Source organism: Anopheles coustani, chromosome 3, assembly GCF_943734705.1.
Source record: "Anopheles coustani chromosome 3, idAnoCousDA_361_x.2, whole genome shotgun sequence".
In the NCBI taxonomy this organism is placed as follows: domain Eukaryota; kingdom Metazoa; phylum Arthropoda; class Insecta; order Diptera; family Culicidae; genus Anopheles; species Anopheles coustani.
Genome location: NC_071288.1, coordinates 5,431,118 through 5,447,140, shown reverse-complemented (window position 1 = coordinate 5,447,140; position 16,023 = coordinate 5,431,118). Strand labels below are relative to the sequence as shown.

Below are 16,023 nucleotides of genomic sequence, written 5' to 3'. Positions count from 1 at the left end.
GTCATAAACAACACGGGCCACCAACTTGCCGACCCCATAATTCAGCGGCATCTGTTCCTCCTTTCTGCCTCGGGCCCAAAGCGAAGAAAAACGGTTGGCAAGCTTTAACCGGGGGGGTAAAAATGAGCCACCGGTGGCTTCTGTTCAGAACAGTTAGCGGGACCACATCGCATCGGGCTAGTTGGCCATCGTCGACGGCCGATCGTTGCGCAGTTGTTGTTGGCCTCCCGTTGGTTTATTTTTTGTTTTTCATGCTGCTCGTCTGCCGGCGCAACGTGCGCGAAAAACGGCCCGAAGTTCTTTGGCTAGCCAAATTACACCGGTTACATTACGTAATTTGTCATATTTTAAAGCGTCCTGCGGTTCACCGTGGTGATTTACCGTTTTTATTTCTTCAGCGACGTGCCAGATCATGGCGTGAACCATTAATTTTGCTCGTGTTTTGGCACGTTGGAAGCAAACTGGCCCAAGTCATTCACCAAATGAAGACTTTAAATCCATTCCATCGCGTAAAGTTTTGGTGATGAAAATTGATTAAAATTTGCAGCTGTGTGACCGAGAGCTATGGGGGGAAATTAGAGCAATCGTTTCCAAATGAAGGCTCAATTTTTCAATCCATGTTTCTCTCTTTATTCTTATGTTTTCACTAGCACATCGATTCTATTTGGTGTCTATTAAAATTATTCAAACTTATGGCTCTAAATACAGCTCACACGACGCGAGGATTAACACAAGAGCACATTTAAACAATAAAAAGGCTTAGCAATCTTAAGCCAATATCAATGTCATCTTAAAAGGGATCAAATTATTACTTCGTTATTGATGGGTTTTCGGGAAACGAGTCACGATTTCTCAAGTTATTTCTCAATCGCATCTCATCGAAAAGTGGTGAATTTTAATTTTTCGTAGTACATATTACAATCGATTTAGGCGAGTTTGAGATTGCATTAGATCGTTTGATTAACATACCTTTCATTTTCTCTTTCCCTTCACAGACAACGGATACACATACATCGCCATACAAACAAAGAAAAAGAAAAGTGACGATACCGAATAACGAAGCGAAATCTAGCGACGACAAGGGAACACATCCTGTCCGGCAATTTTCACATTTACCTGAAACGAATCGAACGATCGACAACGACAAAAACGATGGCAAACCAAATGCGATCCCTGGTCGCAACATTCGTATTACTTTTCACAGTACTTGAGGTAAGTATATTTGGTACACTATTTACAAACGATCTCTTAACTGTATCTTAACAGAAGGGCTGTGTTTTATGCGCTTTACTCGAGCTAAAGTGAAGCAAAATTCCAGAACATCAGCTATGAAGCATATGTTTGAAGGGATTGAATCGAACCGACACCATCCATCACGTCTCTTCAGTGCCTTAGGCCACATTTTAAAGACCATATCACGGTTGTTACGGTGGGAAACGTTAGCGTGTTGCTCTTTCTTTCTTATTTTCTACATGAAATTTATCTATTTTCTACCACTTCGGTTGGATTTGCGAGAGCAGAGAAAACATGAAGCAACAAAGACTAAACCGTTGGTTCAAAAATGCGAACAATCAACAGTTACGGGCTCTAGTCCAGGGTCTCGGGTCTGATGTTGGGTGCAAAACGTTACACCGTGCCCTTTTGGATGGCGTTTAGAAAGAGGAAATTAATCATTTTTATCGTAGATTCGGATAAGAGAATGTAACAAAATGTGTTATTGCACATACATCTTTTCCATTTGATTTTCAACCCCAACAGTGACATGATTGAAATTGATTGAAATGATGAATTTAAATTGAATAATTTCAATCTAATGTGTTCACTATTATACAACATTAATAAGACGGTACCTCTGCAAACATAGATCTAGGCCAACGCGTGCCGACACGGAAATAGTTTATTCGATTTTCAACACACTCGGACTCGGCTATCTTGATCGCAACGTTACGTAGCGGTCATCAGCTGTCTTTACCAGTTTCTTAACCGTGGAGAAGGGGAATACGAATAAGAATGCGTATCCCCAGAGTATTTCGAAGCGTGGTAATGGAAAAAAACCGCAACGGCCAATGGTAAGGATAATGATAACGATTGATTACGCTTACGTGATCAACGCGGGCCTTACGTGATCTCTCACTTGAAACGTTGACGTAATTTTTAGCCACCGGTGGTGTAAAAGTATGACTCGTGAACCATCCATGTAGGCAATGATATGAATTTTGGAGGCAAATTTTGTGGAACATGACTTGTGTGATGACACTTACCTCACCGGCATAATGCCACGTTGTGTTATAAATCGTGCCGTTCGAGCCGAACTTAACGATGAAAGGTTGTACCCGGAAACTTTTCTCCGCTTTTATTACACTTGCTCCACAAAATTGAGCCATGTCGTATCGTAAAGCCATTACAATCCGTGTCCCAATCTGTACTGAATCATTGGGCAACAAAAGGAAAAAAAGAACAAACGGTTAGCAATTAGTCTGTGCGAGGTTTTTTTTCGAATGCTGTTCCACAATAAAAAGAAGCGTACAACGAACGGCACGGTAATATAAATGCAGCGCTAAATAACGAAGACGGATTAGGTTGTCAGGCTCGTTATGGAACAGTGTCAGCAGATGGGCATAGTGAAGAGCGAACTGTGATCGTGAAATAAAAGCCATGGGAAAACAAGCGCGATGGGAATGGCGGTGGAAAATCGGCCTCCCTTGAAGCTGCACTTTCCAGTGTGTTTGCTCCCATCGCGATGCGACAGTGACAAAATAATCGAATAGGGCTCGGAAGGGTTTTCCGAAAAGAAAGTAAGATAGCTCAATCTACGAGCAAAAACCCAACAACCTTCTCGCCAGATCACGTCCGATGCATCCAAGTCGCAACGCATTACGGTAAAACTGCACATCGACAGTCGGCACACCGTGTTCCCTATTTGCCAGTTTTGATTTCTTTTTTGGTTTTCGAAAGAAAAACTTTCTCCTTCACGTACCACCGATGCAAAACAGATGGTTTTATACATTGTTGTGTTGTTTGTTTCCCGTTTTTCGAGTTGTGTTTTGAGCCGACAATGTTTGCCGCGAAAATGTGGGTGCGAATTAACACTGCACTTCCTTCCCCTTTTTCCATTATTCCCTTTCTTGCTCGGCTTGGGAGGGGGACGTTCGGTTGAGGAACGCAAAACTCCCACAAATTTTGCGCAAAGTGGAAAGCCGCTCGGAAAACACCGGTTGGAAAGCTAAGATATTCGGACCGGTGGAGCTGGAAAACCCTGGATCGTTCCCATGCCCTTCCGTGCAATTTGGGAGAGTCGAAGCCGGGGGAGAATGGGCAATAAAATATATTCTCCCACGGCGGGAAAACCCTACGGAGTGGAAAACAACAGTGGAAATCTTGGAATAGGCGTTGAGTTTGAAACATTTCGGTCGAAATGTGTTGGGCATCTTTCGTTGCGGCACACGGAAGGTGTCAGCATCGGAAACTGTTCGTGCTTGTGTCCTCCAACCTCACCCGGAGAGTATAATTGTTTATGTTCATATTCGTTTTGTTCATTTCACGTCCATTTTCACCTGCTTCGAGTATTGGGTTTTGCACTCTTCTGCTTCGTTTTCTCCTTCATAATTTCTTAATAACTTTATCCTGTGATTATCGTCTTTTTGTGTGTTGCTGTTTTCCCTCATCTTTATCATTTATCTTAAAACGAGCCAGCGCTTGGGCAGCGGTAGATAAAATTATCTGCGCTTCCACCTGCCTAGGTGGTTGCGAAATTTCTCTTTCCGTAAGATATTTAAAACCGTTCCCGCTGTCTCCTCCGAGAGATTTGGAGAGATTTTTCCATCTCGCGGTACCACGCGACTTGGCGAAGGGAAACCGGCGGCCAGCCGTCCAATTGCGATGGAAGCGCGAACAGTGTAGCAGACTAATTTCTGCCCATATATAATGATTGTTCGGTCCGTTGCGGTGGTAGTTTGGTGGCTTTTGCCGTGGCTGTTGCGAAATGTTGCTCGCGAGGCTGGATTATGTTTTGTTTTTCACCGCTAAGTAGCGGGAAATTTAGCGTTCGATTTGGTGTGGAAGAAAGTGCCACGCGACAAGTGTTTTGTTTGGTTTTTGTACGTTTTGTTGTTCGTTTCCTTTTCTTCGTTCGGTGATAGGTAGTACTTATATTTTTATCTATTTATGGGGTTTGTCGTACCTCTAAAAATTAAAATTATATTTGATTCAAATCGAAACTAAAAACCCTTTTTTCTTTATAACGACTCCACCGACTAAATAATTTTATAAATACGTATAATAAATTTGTATATTCAGAGCAAAATTTCACACTTCCGACCGTTACGTTGTACTTACCAATCGCGCCTTTCTTCACGCACAATTGTCGATCGGATAATTTTGCCAAAAATACAACGCCCGGCGGCTGTCCGGGATAATACCGATTGAATGTCAATTTCCCTTGAGGTCGTAGGTCCAATTTCGGCTTTTTGCCCCATCGTCCGCAAAAGAAAAAAAGCAATAATGGACACATGTCTCCCTTTCCCATCGTCGTTGACCGATGAAAGGGAAAAGGGTTCAACTTACCTCGGCTGGCAATGTTTCTGTTGCTCGGTGGATGTTCTTTTACTTCCCACTCCCTGGCTCTCGGTGTTGGTGTCCGGTTTCAGTGAAAGTGTACTTCCCAGAACGCCGCGGAGTGGTACCTTCGCTCGGTCGCATTGTATTGGGATCCTTCGCAAACTTCAAAGGTTTCAACAACGGGAGAGGGCTGAACGGCTGGGCTTTTCCGGTGGTTTCCCTTTTGCACCCTTTTTTGTGAGCATTTTTGCCAGTTTGCTGTAGTTCATTCCGCACGGCTCGATACACTCGGCTGAACCCGTTATAGATGATATACGATTACATCAGCGTGACCTAATTTAATTCTCCCGGCCGGTTCAGCTGCTTGGCCGCGTCGTGTTGTGTTTCTTACGGTCACCTAAAGGTGTCTCTTTCAAGTTCTCCCAGCTGTTACTTCCGTTGTTGTTTTTAATCGCAAAAAAGCCGCATGTGATAATTTGTTTCAATTTACCTTTCTTGTTCAAATCAACCTTTTCGTTAATGATAAAATTCCGATGGATAAAATGTATCAATTCTTAACGGTGTTGGCTTTTCCTTCTTCTTTTACCAATTTACCGACCAACGAACAACGGCTAATCGAAACCCCCATGAATTAAACACACATTAGAAATCGTTGCACCGAAATGCCGATCGATTCGAGCAGTTCCGCCCGTTGAGCAACATGGACGATGCGCCGGTTGGCTTTCTAGTGCGGACCCTTTTTTCTCTCCTCCGCCTGTCTGTTTTCCCCCCGACGAGTAGGAGAAAATTTGAAAATTGCATCCAATGAGCGATGATTCACTGTGCATTGTTTTTCCCCGACTTCATCTAATTGCAAATCAAAATGGAAGAAGAAACGAAAACGTCGAGCTACGGAAACAAACATAGCCCCTGGTTGAAGCCAACCAACGGGAGCTGGTGGGCTTTTTTTTTGTTGTTTTCTCTCCTGGTTTTCCACACGTGAAGATCGTGGAAAACCTGCCGCGTTGCGCGATTGAGCATTGGATCCCATCTGGTTGGATACGTTTCACATCTACGAGCTGACGATTTGTGAATCGTGCCGATTATATCTCCGTCCGCGTGGCTGAGTGTATTTGACAGTCTTTGTGCGTGTATGTACATGTGCAGCATAAAGGCAGCTAGGCGAGTAGAGAAGGGTGGGATGCTTTCGGGTGAAACGCCTTGCGAGAGAGTACCGCGCGGAACTTTCACTTTGCTTTCCACTTGACGTGTGGGCTCGTAAAAGGGAAGATTGTAAGTTTCTCCAAGCGCGCCGGAGCAGAATCACCGATGTGTGCGCCTCAATGCCGGCCTTCTTCGCGTTACCGCTCGGGGGGTCACTTACTTCCTCCCTGTCCCCTATCCCTGACGGTGGCGCGTGCGGAAATCGTGGATTAGAACAGCGAGCTGGTGGTCAGATGATTAGGGAAACGAGATCTCTTCAGCTCGCGTGGGCAAAAAAGAGGAAGAGTGCAACCTTCACACCTGCCGTGCGAAACTTTCCATGGAGATGTCATTCCATTTCACCGGTTTGAAAGTTATGATAGGAAGAATGAGAGATGAAGTATCAAAGAATTTATATTTTTGATATTTATAAATATTTCATTCAAGAGTTTTGTGGTAGTTAAATAAGTTTAATGGAAATTGATTGCTGTAAATCTACTTAGCATTTCGATATTATTATTATTATTATTATGATTCCTACGAACCCGTCATTTATACTATGTATTTAAACACGAAACACCCTGATTCGTTGAGGGCAGCAATAGAAATCGATTTCTTGTGGCGACCTTTTCCCTCACCGCAATCTCCGGCGGATTAAATGGCGCTCCTTTTTCCCGGCTACGATAGAAAATACCATCCACTCGATAGAAAATAAATCCAGCCAAAATTATAGGGTTTGCAATATCCAAAACCCGTGCGCTTCTCGCCGGAGGATAATCCACCCCATGAACAAACTATTAAATCATTCACCGGCAATTAGCGAGCCTAAAAAAAAGCGCTCGACGATCGATCGAGCGCTGGTTTTCGACCATTTTCGAATATTTTAGGTTTTCCACCGCACCATTGCGCCCGTGTGTGGTTCGCGTGTATTTGTGTGGTCCTTCTGCGAAAGGGGGTGCGGTTTGCCGTTTTTGGGCCGGACCACCCTTCGAAGCTCGAAGCCCAACCCTAGGCTCGGTTTGCTCGGTTTTCGCCATTTGACCCAGTTCCGGCGTCTGATGATCTTTGCTTTCGTTGCTTTCTGCGGCGCAGTTCGAAGGTGTTTGATACACGAAATTAATTATTAGAGTTTGAACACACCCTGTAGAGAGTGGAACGACCGGAATCACTTTTTCTTCCTCCGTATCGCTGACGAAACACGATCGAGAAAACAGCTTAATTGTACCCTGTTTCACCAATCGGGCCGTATCTAAACTGCGCCAATACTCATTCATATTGCCATTAAATGTGGGGCTGTGTTTCTGTTTTTAATCTTCATAATAATTTGATCGGAAGTTATTTGAGGTTAGTGAATGTCGTAGCACCTGGTTGCCAAATACTCTACTAGTTATATTTCAAGCTGGGCAAACGGTTTACCTAATGTCTAATAGAAACAGGTAGCATACAAATTCCTTTTGAGTAAAGTTATGCATCATTATTTATTTCAAAAAAAGTATCCTTCATTCTGGACACACTGGCAATAAAATTGATCTGCCAATTGTTTGCCAAAACGAGGAGCAAATGAACTACGGGAGAAAGTTTTCTCCTTCAAGAAAGCCTTTTAAAAAAGCAAGACAAACTTGTTATCATCTGCCACATGGCATTATTAATGACAAGTGACGTATTAAAGAAATGCCACAGGAAATCTAACACATTGTTGCACCTAGTTAGAAGGACCGGGTAATTGATTTGCATGCTTATGCTGAGGGAACCTCTTCCGTCCGGCAATAAAAGTCCAATATGTATGCTAATCTACACTGATTGATGGCCCACCAGGGGTCGGCACAGTTTCACACACGGCAAGCAACAATATTATAGATTTATCAGCTTTACCACCAAAGTTTGAAATCTTAGTAAATTAAACTATGATTGAATAAAATCCTATGTCTCATGGATACGTATTTTATTCGCAAGTTTTTGATTACCGAACCCTGACTTACACAACCTCGATCGATCGATCAATTACGCCTCAATCGATCTAGCGATGAAGACGCGCCTAATTAACACTCTCTCCTAACACAGTGAGAGTAACCACTCCGTATTCATTAAGGGGGCCGCTTAGTGCAGCCTCCAAGAAGCATACTTAAGACCTTGGCCATAAGTTTACCCAAACAATGACGATGGCAGGCATTTGCTGCTGTTGGTTTATTTTTACGCCGTTAATTTACTGAAGTGTTGCTGGACTCTGGTTCCACAGCATCTTTCACATCGCATTCATCACATCGTAGAGGGAAGTTGTAGCTCCAAGAAGCATACTTAAGACCTTGGCCATAAGTTTACCCAAACAATGACGATGGCAGGCATTTGCTGCTGTTGGTTTATTTTTACGCCGTTAATTTACTGAAGTGTTGCTGGACTCTGGTTCCACAGCATCTTTCACATCGCATTCATCACATCGTAGAGGGAAGTTGTAGCCCGTTGGAAGCCGGGTTTACTAGCGGAAAAACTAGCTTCGATCGGAAGTGCAAACCAGTTGTACATTGTCAACCTAATTTGATGCTGCTTTAATGCTCTCCTACTCTCACTCTCACTAACGACACCTGTGTGTTCCTTTTCACCTCGTCGCTTTTCCGCATGTAATCTGATAGCCCAGCATAGGCTGCGGAGGTACCCTTTCGGAATCGAACCGATGGATTTATTTATTTACCTATCGCTTGCACGCTTGCATCCTAACGGACCTCACCGCAAGTGCGTTCGAATCTTCCTCAACCCAATCGTTGACTATGTTGTGTGCGAATTGAAAATGGAGAATCTTTGCCATCTCTCGTACCTCGTGCGCGGTTCGGTTTGGCGAAACGCGACGCAATGGTGCGTATCCGAACCGATCGGGAGAAGAAAGTGTAACGACGATACCGAGTGCGGGTTTCTAGGGCACTACCGTCGACGTCCGCAATTATGACCATACCTGTCCCTGCGTCCTGGCTGCAGCAGCATGTGGATTTTGTTTTTCCGCTACAGATGCTCTGCGCGTGGCAAAAATATTGTGAAAAAGAAGAACCCAACGCCTGCCAATGTCGTTAGAGCCGATCGAAGCGCTACGGAAACCGGAAACACGCTAGTCGGAGGGTACGAGCGAGAGGAAAGCGAAATGAGTGATCCATCGTTTGACTCCGCACGGGACGAAGCGGTTGGCCACAGGACGAACGCAGCGAAACGGGAGCTTTTCGTCTGCAGAAACCACTTTTTGCACCGGTTGTGCCGATGGCTAACGAAACAAGATTTTCCAACCAGCCCGTTGGCCTTTAAAGTTACTGGTAGGCGGAAAACGGGCTATTCGGTGGATTTACGGCCTGCTTAACAAATTGTCGTGTAATGCTATCCCGGCACTCTCACTCACTAATTTTGTTACATTTTCTTCCTTTTAGCAGGGCCCCAGCAACATGCATTAGCTTTTCCGCTTATCGTGAACAAGCATTATATACATTGAAGAAAAATTAGCCAATTTTCAGCACATTTTATCGGTGTGGAAAGGAGAAAGTCGTTCGCCTCCCGCCACATGCATGTTTGCACAGTTTGAGCTAGCGTTTTGTGCATCTTAAATGGATTTACAAAACCATCGAAGGGCAAGACTGATGGAGAATTTTGATTTAGTATTCACACGAACGCCCTTGACGAAAGCCTCCCTCCGCTAGACATCGGGCGAACATCGGACGGATATAAATCGATCAGCACGTGCAATGAGCTGCATTGTTTTCCACCATCAATTGCATTTCTACCGCCGCTTTTTCTTTCCGAACACAATAGCTTGGGTGTATGTATGGGAGTCTTAATGCTAAAACTATGCTTTGGAGAGTGTTTTGATGGGGTTCCATCCTAAATACCTCTCCGCGCCCTTTCGGTGGCCCCCTCCAACGGAAAGCACTTTCATCCTACCCGAGGCTCCGTAATTGGGTTATCAGTCACGCATCTTTAAGCGCTACAGTGTTCCTTCATATGGGCCGCTTTTACGTGAATGTGTGGAGAATATACCGAGAAGAGGGAAAAATAGCTCGCACAAAAATAATACATAAAAACGGATTTGGAAAAAAGCATCTCATACATTTTATGACCAGGCGAGTAACAGTGAAGAGAAGTGGAATTAATGTTTTCCGAAGCTGACCTACAAATAAGGTGCGGCGCTCCGAAATGTTTAGTTTTTCCGGCATGAAAATAATTAAATGAAAAATTAATCAGTGTGCTCCAAATCAATAGAGAAACGGTTCAAAAGAATAGAAACGCACAACACAAATACATTCGTACACCGGAAATGTGCACAGGAATCATGTGGAAAATTCTTTGTAGTGATCACAGGACAATTTTATTGACTCTATCGTTTAATCGTTCATCGCAACGTTTAAACAATAACAAACAATCCAACAACGTCCCGAAGGTAACTGGAAGAAAAAAAAGGGGGAAAATCGACGAAGAAATGGTTAATGTTTCGCAACTCATCATCAGGGCTCGTAGGGACGGCGGTGACGGTAAACGAAGAGAAAGCGTTTCCACCATGTGTTCATACGGTACGCGAGATCAACAACGGTTCGCAAAGGGGAGAATCGTGGTTTTTATTTTCCATCGTCTTCCTCTCTTATGTTTCTCGATGCACGCCAGAAGGCCGCGCCACCGCATCATGTTTGGTCGAGCACTACGCGTCGGTTTCCGTCCGCCAGCTCGCAGGGAAAATCTGTACCGGTTTCGTTTAATTACCGTTTTTTGTAGAGGAAAAGCTCCACATGCTTCAGCACACAGTACGCTCGATTCCATGCCGGCGCTGATGGTGGCATTTTTATTAGCGTGCGGTCAGTGCAACCATGGTTGTGAGCCCCTGAAGGAAGGACTGATGGCATATTCACGGAGGCTCAGTGGACACTTGCTACGCATTGAATGATGGACCGTCTCCGATTCATCTGCGGCTCAAGAAAAGGCACCAGGCTGCCACTCATAATGCTACCCTTGGGTCCGTTGTTTGGTGAGCCGAAGGAATAAATTAAATCGACTTAATTCGCGGGTATTGATATGGAAACGGTACCAACAGTAGAAAGTGCGCGCAGTCGATCAGTTGGAGATGGTCCAGACGTCCATTGCGTGTTCGATTAAAGGAATCTACACTTCGTTGCCTAGATATTGAACGTTCCGATATTAACATATATACCATTGCAATATGTGCGGTAGATTAAATCTTACACGAAGGTTAATTTCAATTTGCGTAATGTTCAATAACAGTACAAACACTTGGGGTGCTGGACACTTGGCATAAACGACTTCCCTAAGATAAACTTATGTTCACAAAAGCTCAAACAGTCATGCGGACTTTTAACCGAGTGGAGTAGAGTTAAATTATTAATGTATTTGTTTTCTTCCTTAACCCAGAATGTCCACTGTGATGCACCTTTGGTCGATTCGGCAGCCCTGCCGCTGGAGCACAGAGCCATCTACGGTCCGCCAGCACCATCACCAGTATACGGTACGCCTGGTTTGCTGAGTGGCGGCGGAGGTAGCGGTGGCCACCTGGGAGGCGGCGGGGGCGGTGGCGGTGACGACCCGTGGCCGCTGTCCGCCTCGAACGACAGCCCGCAGATCAAGCATCTGCAGGTGCAGTGCGAGAAGACGCACATGCGCGTCAACATCGAGTTCGACCGGCCGTTCTACGGAATGATCTTCTCCAAGGGTTTCTACAGCGATCCGCACTGTGTGCATCTGAAGCCGGGCACCGGTCACCTGAGCGCCACGTTTGAGATCTTCCTGAACAGCTGCGGCATGTCCAGCTCGGCCAACCACAATGCGGCCAGCTTCGGTGGACCGACGCCGTCCGGTAGTTACGTCGAGAACACGATCATCATCCAGTACGATCCTTACGTGCAGGAAGTCTGGGATCAGGTAAGACCCACTGACCGAAGACTACCGGATCATCGTCTCTAATGCTGTGTTTGATTTCACCGTCCGATTTTTTTTTAGGCCCGCAAGCTTCGCTGCACATGGTACGATTTCTACGAGAAGGCGGTCACCTTCCGGCCGTTCCAGGTCGATATGCTGCACGCCGTCACGGCGAACTTCCTCGGCGATAACCTACAGTGCTGGATGCAGATTCAGGTCGGCAAGGGTCCGTGGGCCTCGGAGGTGTCGGGCATCGTGAAGATCGGCCAAACGATGACGATGGTGCTGGCGATCAAGGATGATGAGAACAAGTTCGACATGCTGGTGCGCAACTGCGTCGCCCACGACGGCAAGCGGGCCCCGATACAGCTGGTTGACCAGCACGGTTGCGTGGTGCGGCCCAAGATCATGAGCAAGTTCCAGAAGATCAAGAACTTCGGTCCGTCGGCGTCGGTCGTGTCGTTTGCCTACTTCCAGGCGTTCAAGTTCCCCGACTCGATGAACGTGCACTTCCAGTGCGTGATCCAGGTGTGCCGTTACAACTGTCCGGAGCCGAAGTGCGCCGGAGGCGACTATGGACTTCCGGCCCTGACCGGCAATGGCATTTCGGGCGAATACGGTGCACCGGGAGCGCTGAGCGGCGAGTATGGACCGCCGCACCTGTCGGAGTACGGAGTTCCGCCGGCGGCCTACCCAGATCCGCGTCACCCATCGGACGCTTCCGGAGCCTACTCGGAGAACCAGGACAGCGTGGTGCCACCGCCGCAGGCTCAGACTTCCGCCAACTCGGCCGAAAACAAGTCGGACGGTCCGATCAATGGCAACGACAATGGTCAGTCCCAGTCGCAGTCCTCCAACCCGACGTCGAACGACATTCACGATCACATCAACATGCCACCGCCACCACCCCCAGGCCAGACGTCGTACGTCACCGTCACCAAGCAACAGCAACAGCAACAGCAGCAGCAACTGAAGAAGGACGATGGACTGCCGAGCGAAAACAGTGGCAACCTGGTCAGCCTCGGTGGACGGCCACGTTCGGTCGAGGGTCTGGACGATCTGCGAGGTGTGCGCCGACGACGGGACACGATGTCCGTTGTGATTCGACCGCGCATCTACAAACGAGACGCCCAGGAGATGACGGACGTCAACACGGAGCGCATCATCCAGGTGGTGGCGCCCGGCGACGTCAACTTTGCGCTCAACAACGCGTCCGGAAACGAAACGGTCGTCATTCAGTCGCAGCGCACCGTTGACCCGGAAACGATCTGCATGTCCGTGCCGAGCTTCGTCGGTGGACTGGTGATGCTGTTGCTCGTCCTCGCCGTGGCGTCGCTCGTGGCCGCCTTCCTGTTTGTGCGCGTGCGACACTTCGATCGGAAAGGTACGTCCGTCTGCCGGCCCCACTTCGTACTGTCGGAGCTGTGGACCTAAGATGTCCTCTGTGGACCAGCCAATATGAAGGCGAACCATATGACTACTATCCTCCCCACCGAAACGTGTTCTTATTGTCCTTTCTGTTTCTCTCTCTCTCTCTCTGTTTCTCGTTTCAATTTCTTTCAATCTGCGCCATCTGTTACTCATTCAACGCACCTCCATCGGGAATTTCACAATCAAACGGCACACTTCCACTACATCGGCACGCACTGGCAAAACCGGAACACTGCAGGCAATCCTTTCTCCGGACACTAAGAATCAGTCTGCGCAAGACGCATCGGTGGGTAATGTGTTGGCACACTCGACACCAATGCAAATGCTCACCATGATACCAGAGTAAAACCGCTCCACGTTTGACCGATCGACAACTAACAACGAACATGACGACGACGCACGGAGCACACGATCACCGATCATCTCGACGGAGCACATCATCATCGGGGACAGCTACTCCTATTCCAAATCCCCCAGCCCCCTCCCCCTCGAATCCTTCATTTCAACCGAAAGTCATCCTCAATCCTAAGGCGTTACATGTAAAGAAACCCTGTTACCTGGACACATATCATATGCAAAAAAACATGCCAGGAAGTTGATCACTCACTCGGAGAAGTATTAGGTTAGGGCTTCTGGAGATCGTGTATTCCATCTCCGTGGAGATCATTGAACCGAAAGGGATCAACAAGTAGGTCAACAAAGTAGGCCACCTGCAAAAGTGGATCTTAATAGAGGGACGGGGAGGGGATAATCTTGAAAGCAAACTAACCCTAGTGCACCCCATTCGTTCTGGCGTGGCCAGCTCGAAGACACATTCTAGCACTCCTCCGTAACCTCATCGTTATCATCTTCATCAAGTCCTCCATCGCTCGACGCGCTAGTATTCAAACACTAACAAGATTGCCTCTTAACTTATTGCGAACATTATTATTATTGCTACGATTATTATTATTATCATTATTGTCATTACCTATTGGTTACTATTATCGCGACATCCCCCTGTTTCTGAGCTAAGCAGTACGAAACCAAACGAACGTGTATTACCATACCACCAACACTTAATTTATTGCTATCCCTCATTCTGTCCACCCATCCTCTGGCAATCAGAAGCGTCCTCATTCGAGGTTCGACCCTCTGGGAGTACCTCACCGACACCCCACCCGGTACATGTTCATCGTACGGCCTTAGGTTTGTTCCGTTAGGCGACGGAATTTCCCAAATTGAACTTTACTGTTGAAGTAGCTGTGCAGTTACCTATGAGGTGTGCATGAGCCAGCCGATACATAAGGTTCTAGATGAAGACGAAACCGAAAAGGGAACCAAGTAGCGAATTCCACTTCCGGCGGCGAAGCAATTACAGAAGTATTATAACGATATTTGTCCAATGAGTACACCTCGAATTGGCAGGACTAGGTGGACAATCATTGCACCCTCCGCCAGGAATCTCTGCTGTGGTCCCTTTTTCGTTGAGTCTATAGTTTTAAATGGATCCTAGTTAGCATCATAGGGTGTGTGCGTTTCACTTGGGGGGACACTGGGCATTCGCACTCGGACGCCGGGGCGTTTCTTTAACAGGATCGTATCGCGCCCTATTGAAAGTGTATCTTTGCTTCAAAAGAACGTTTATTTATTCACTTCATTTTCCATCTATTTTTTTCTTCGCCACATGCGCATGCTTTAGCAGTGGTCACGTTTTTGCTTGATTTTTCCCTTTTTTTTATCCCTCGAAGCCATGGCACAGTCGTGGGTGGCTTTCACTGTAAGCACTATTTTCATCTTGCCTCTTGTACTATGGTTACTAGAGCGTTCGCATAGGAAATTGTATAGAATTTGTTCAACCGATCAGATATCGCTACTAGTCTGAACGAAGATATCTTGGCTCGGTTGGCGTCTGGATACATTTTGTTTCTGCCTTGATGAATATAAAATATAAACATTAAAATCAACTCACAAACTAAATTAGCTGCACAAGACCGTACGTCGAGGTATTGATCCCATATATTTGCATCGCCCTCCCCAAGGAACTCATGCAGGATAGAAACTAAATGCAGCAAAACAAAGATTAAGCTGGCAGCAGAAGGTGATCCGTATTTCACAGGACGAACCCAATGGTGGTTTGTGCAGTAATATAGTATTTGATTGCGTTTGAAATAAAAAGAAAAAAAAAAACAGTAAGACATAGGGCAAACCTGTCAGGACCGTTTTTCAAAGCAGTAGCGACGACGTAGGAAAAACGAACATAGAGGAAAACAGCATGGAAAGACTAGTGATGACTTGTTTATTTTTTATAAGAAAATTGTATCTGTTTGTATTGGGTGTTTTTTTTTTGTTCTCTTCTCTGAATCTAGTGGAAACAGGCAGATAACATGGTATGTTGTTGTGAGTTAGTAAGCTCGTGAAATCAGTTTATTGTAATTGGAAACTTTGTTACAGTAACTTCCTTGCGGATAACAGTGACGTGGATATTATTGTAAATATTTATTGAAAGGAAAGATAGTTGAAGAAAATAAAGTGATTAGTAAAGATGTAGATGGCGGCTTTATTTTGTATTCACAAGCTAATGAAAGAATCATGCTTTGATGTTTCAATTACAACAGGTAAGTATTTTGGGGTACGAGAGAACTGACATTCCACGTACTCAAAGGAAAAAAGTCTTGTAAGCCCTTCATGGGGCAGGCGTGACCAAAAATGTCGTTACGCCAAGAAGAAGTATTTTTCAAAAATTTACATTGTAGAGAGTTTGTATTCCATAATTATTGGATGTTATACTTGATATTTAAGAAGTAGCTTGGGCAACAGTTTAATGTTATACAACGAAATGTTACGGAATATTAGAAAAAATAAATGAATTTCACTGAAGGCTTTAACATTTTTAAGAAATGTTGTTTCTAAAGGGAAATTTACAAATTTATTTCGACTTTGATGAAACTACTTGAAACGTGTAACCGGACATTCAAATGT

The 16,023-nt window shown here is 45.6% G+C and overlaps 1 protein-coding gene across 1 annotated transcript; it reads left to right on the top strand.

The window, feature by feature from the left end:
- The first annotated feature begins 1,152 nt into the window (after positions 1-1,152).
- LOC131258867 (cuticlin-4) lies at positions 1,153-13,065 on the top strand. Its single transcript, XM_058260257.1, has 3 exons — positions 1,153-1,212; positions 11,128-11,634; positions 11,713-13,065. The coding sequence occupies exons 1-3, from the start codon at positions 1,153-1,155 to the stop codon at positions 13,063-13,065; spliced, it is 1,920 nt and encodes a 639-aa protein (XP_058116240.1).
- Positions 13,066-16,023: the final 2,958 nt, after the last annotated feature.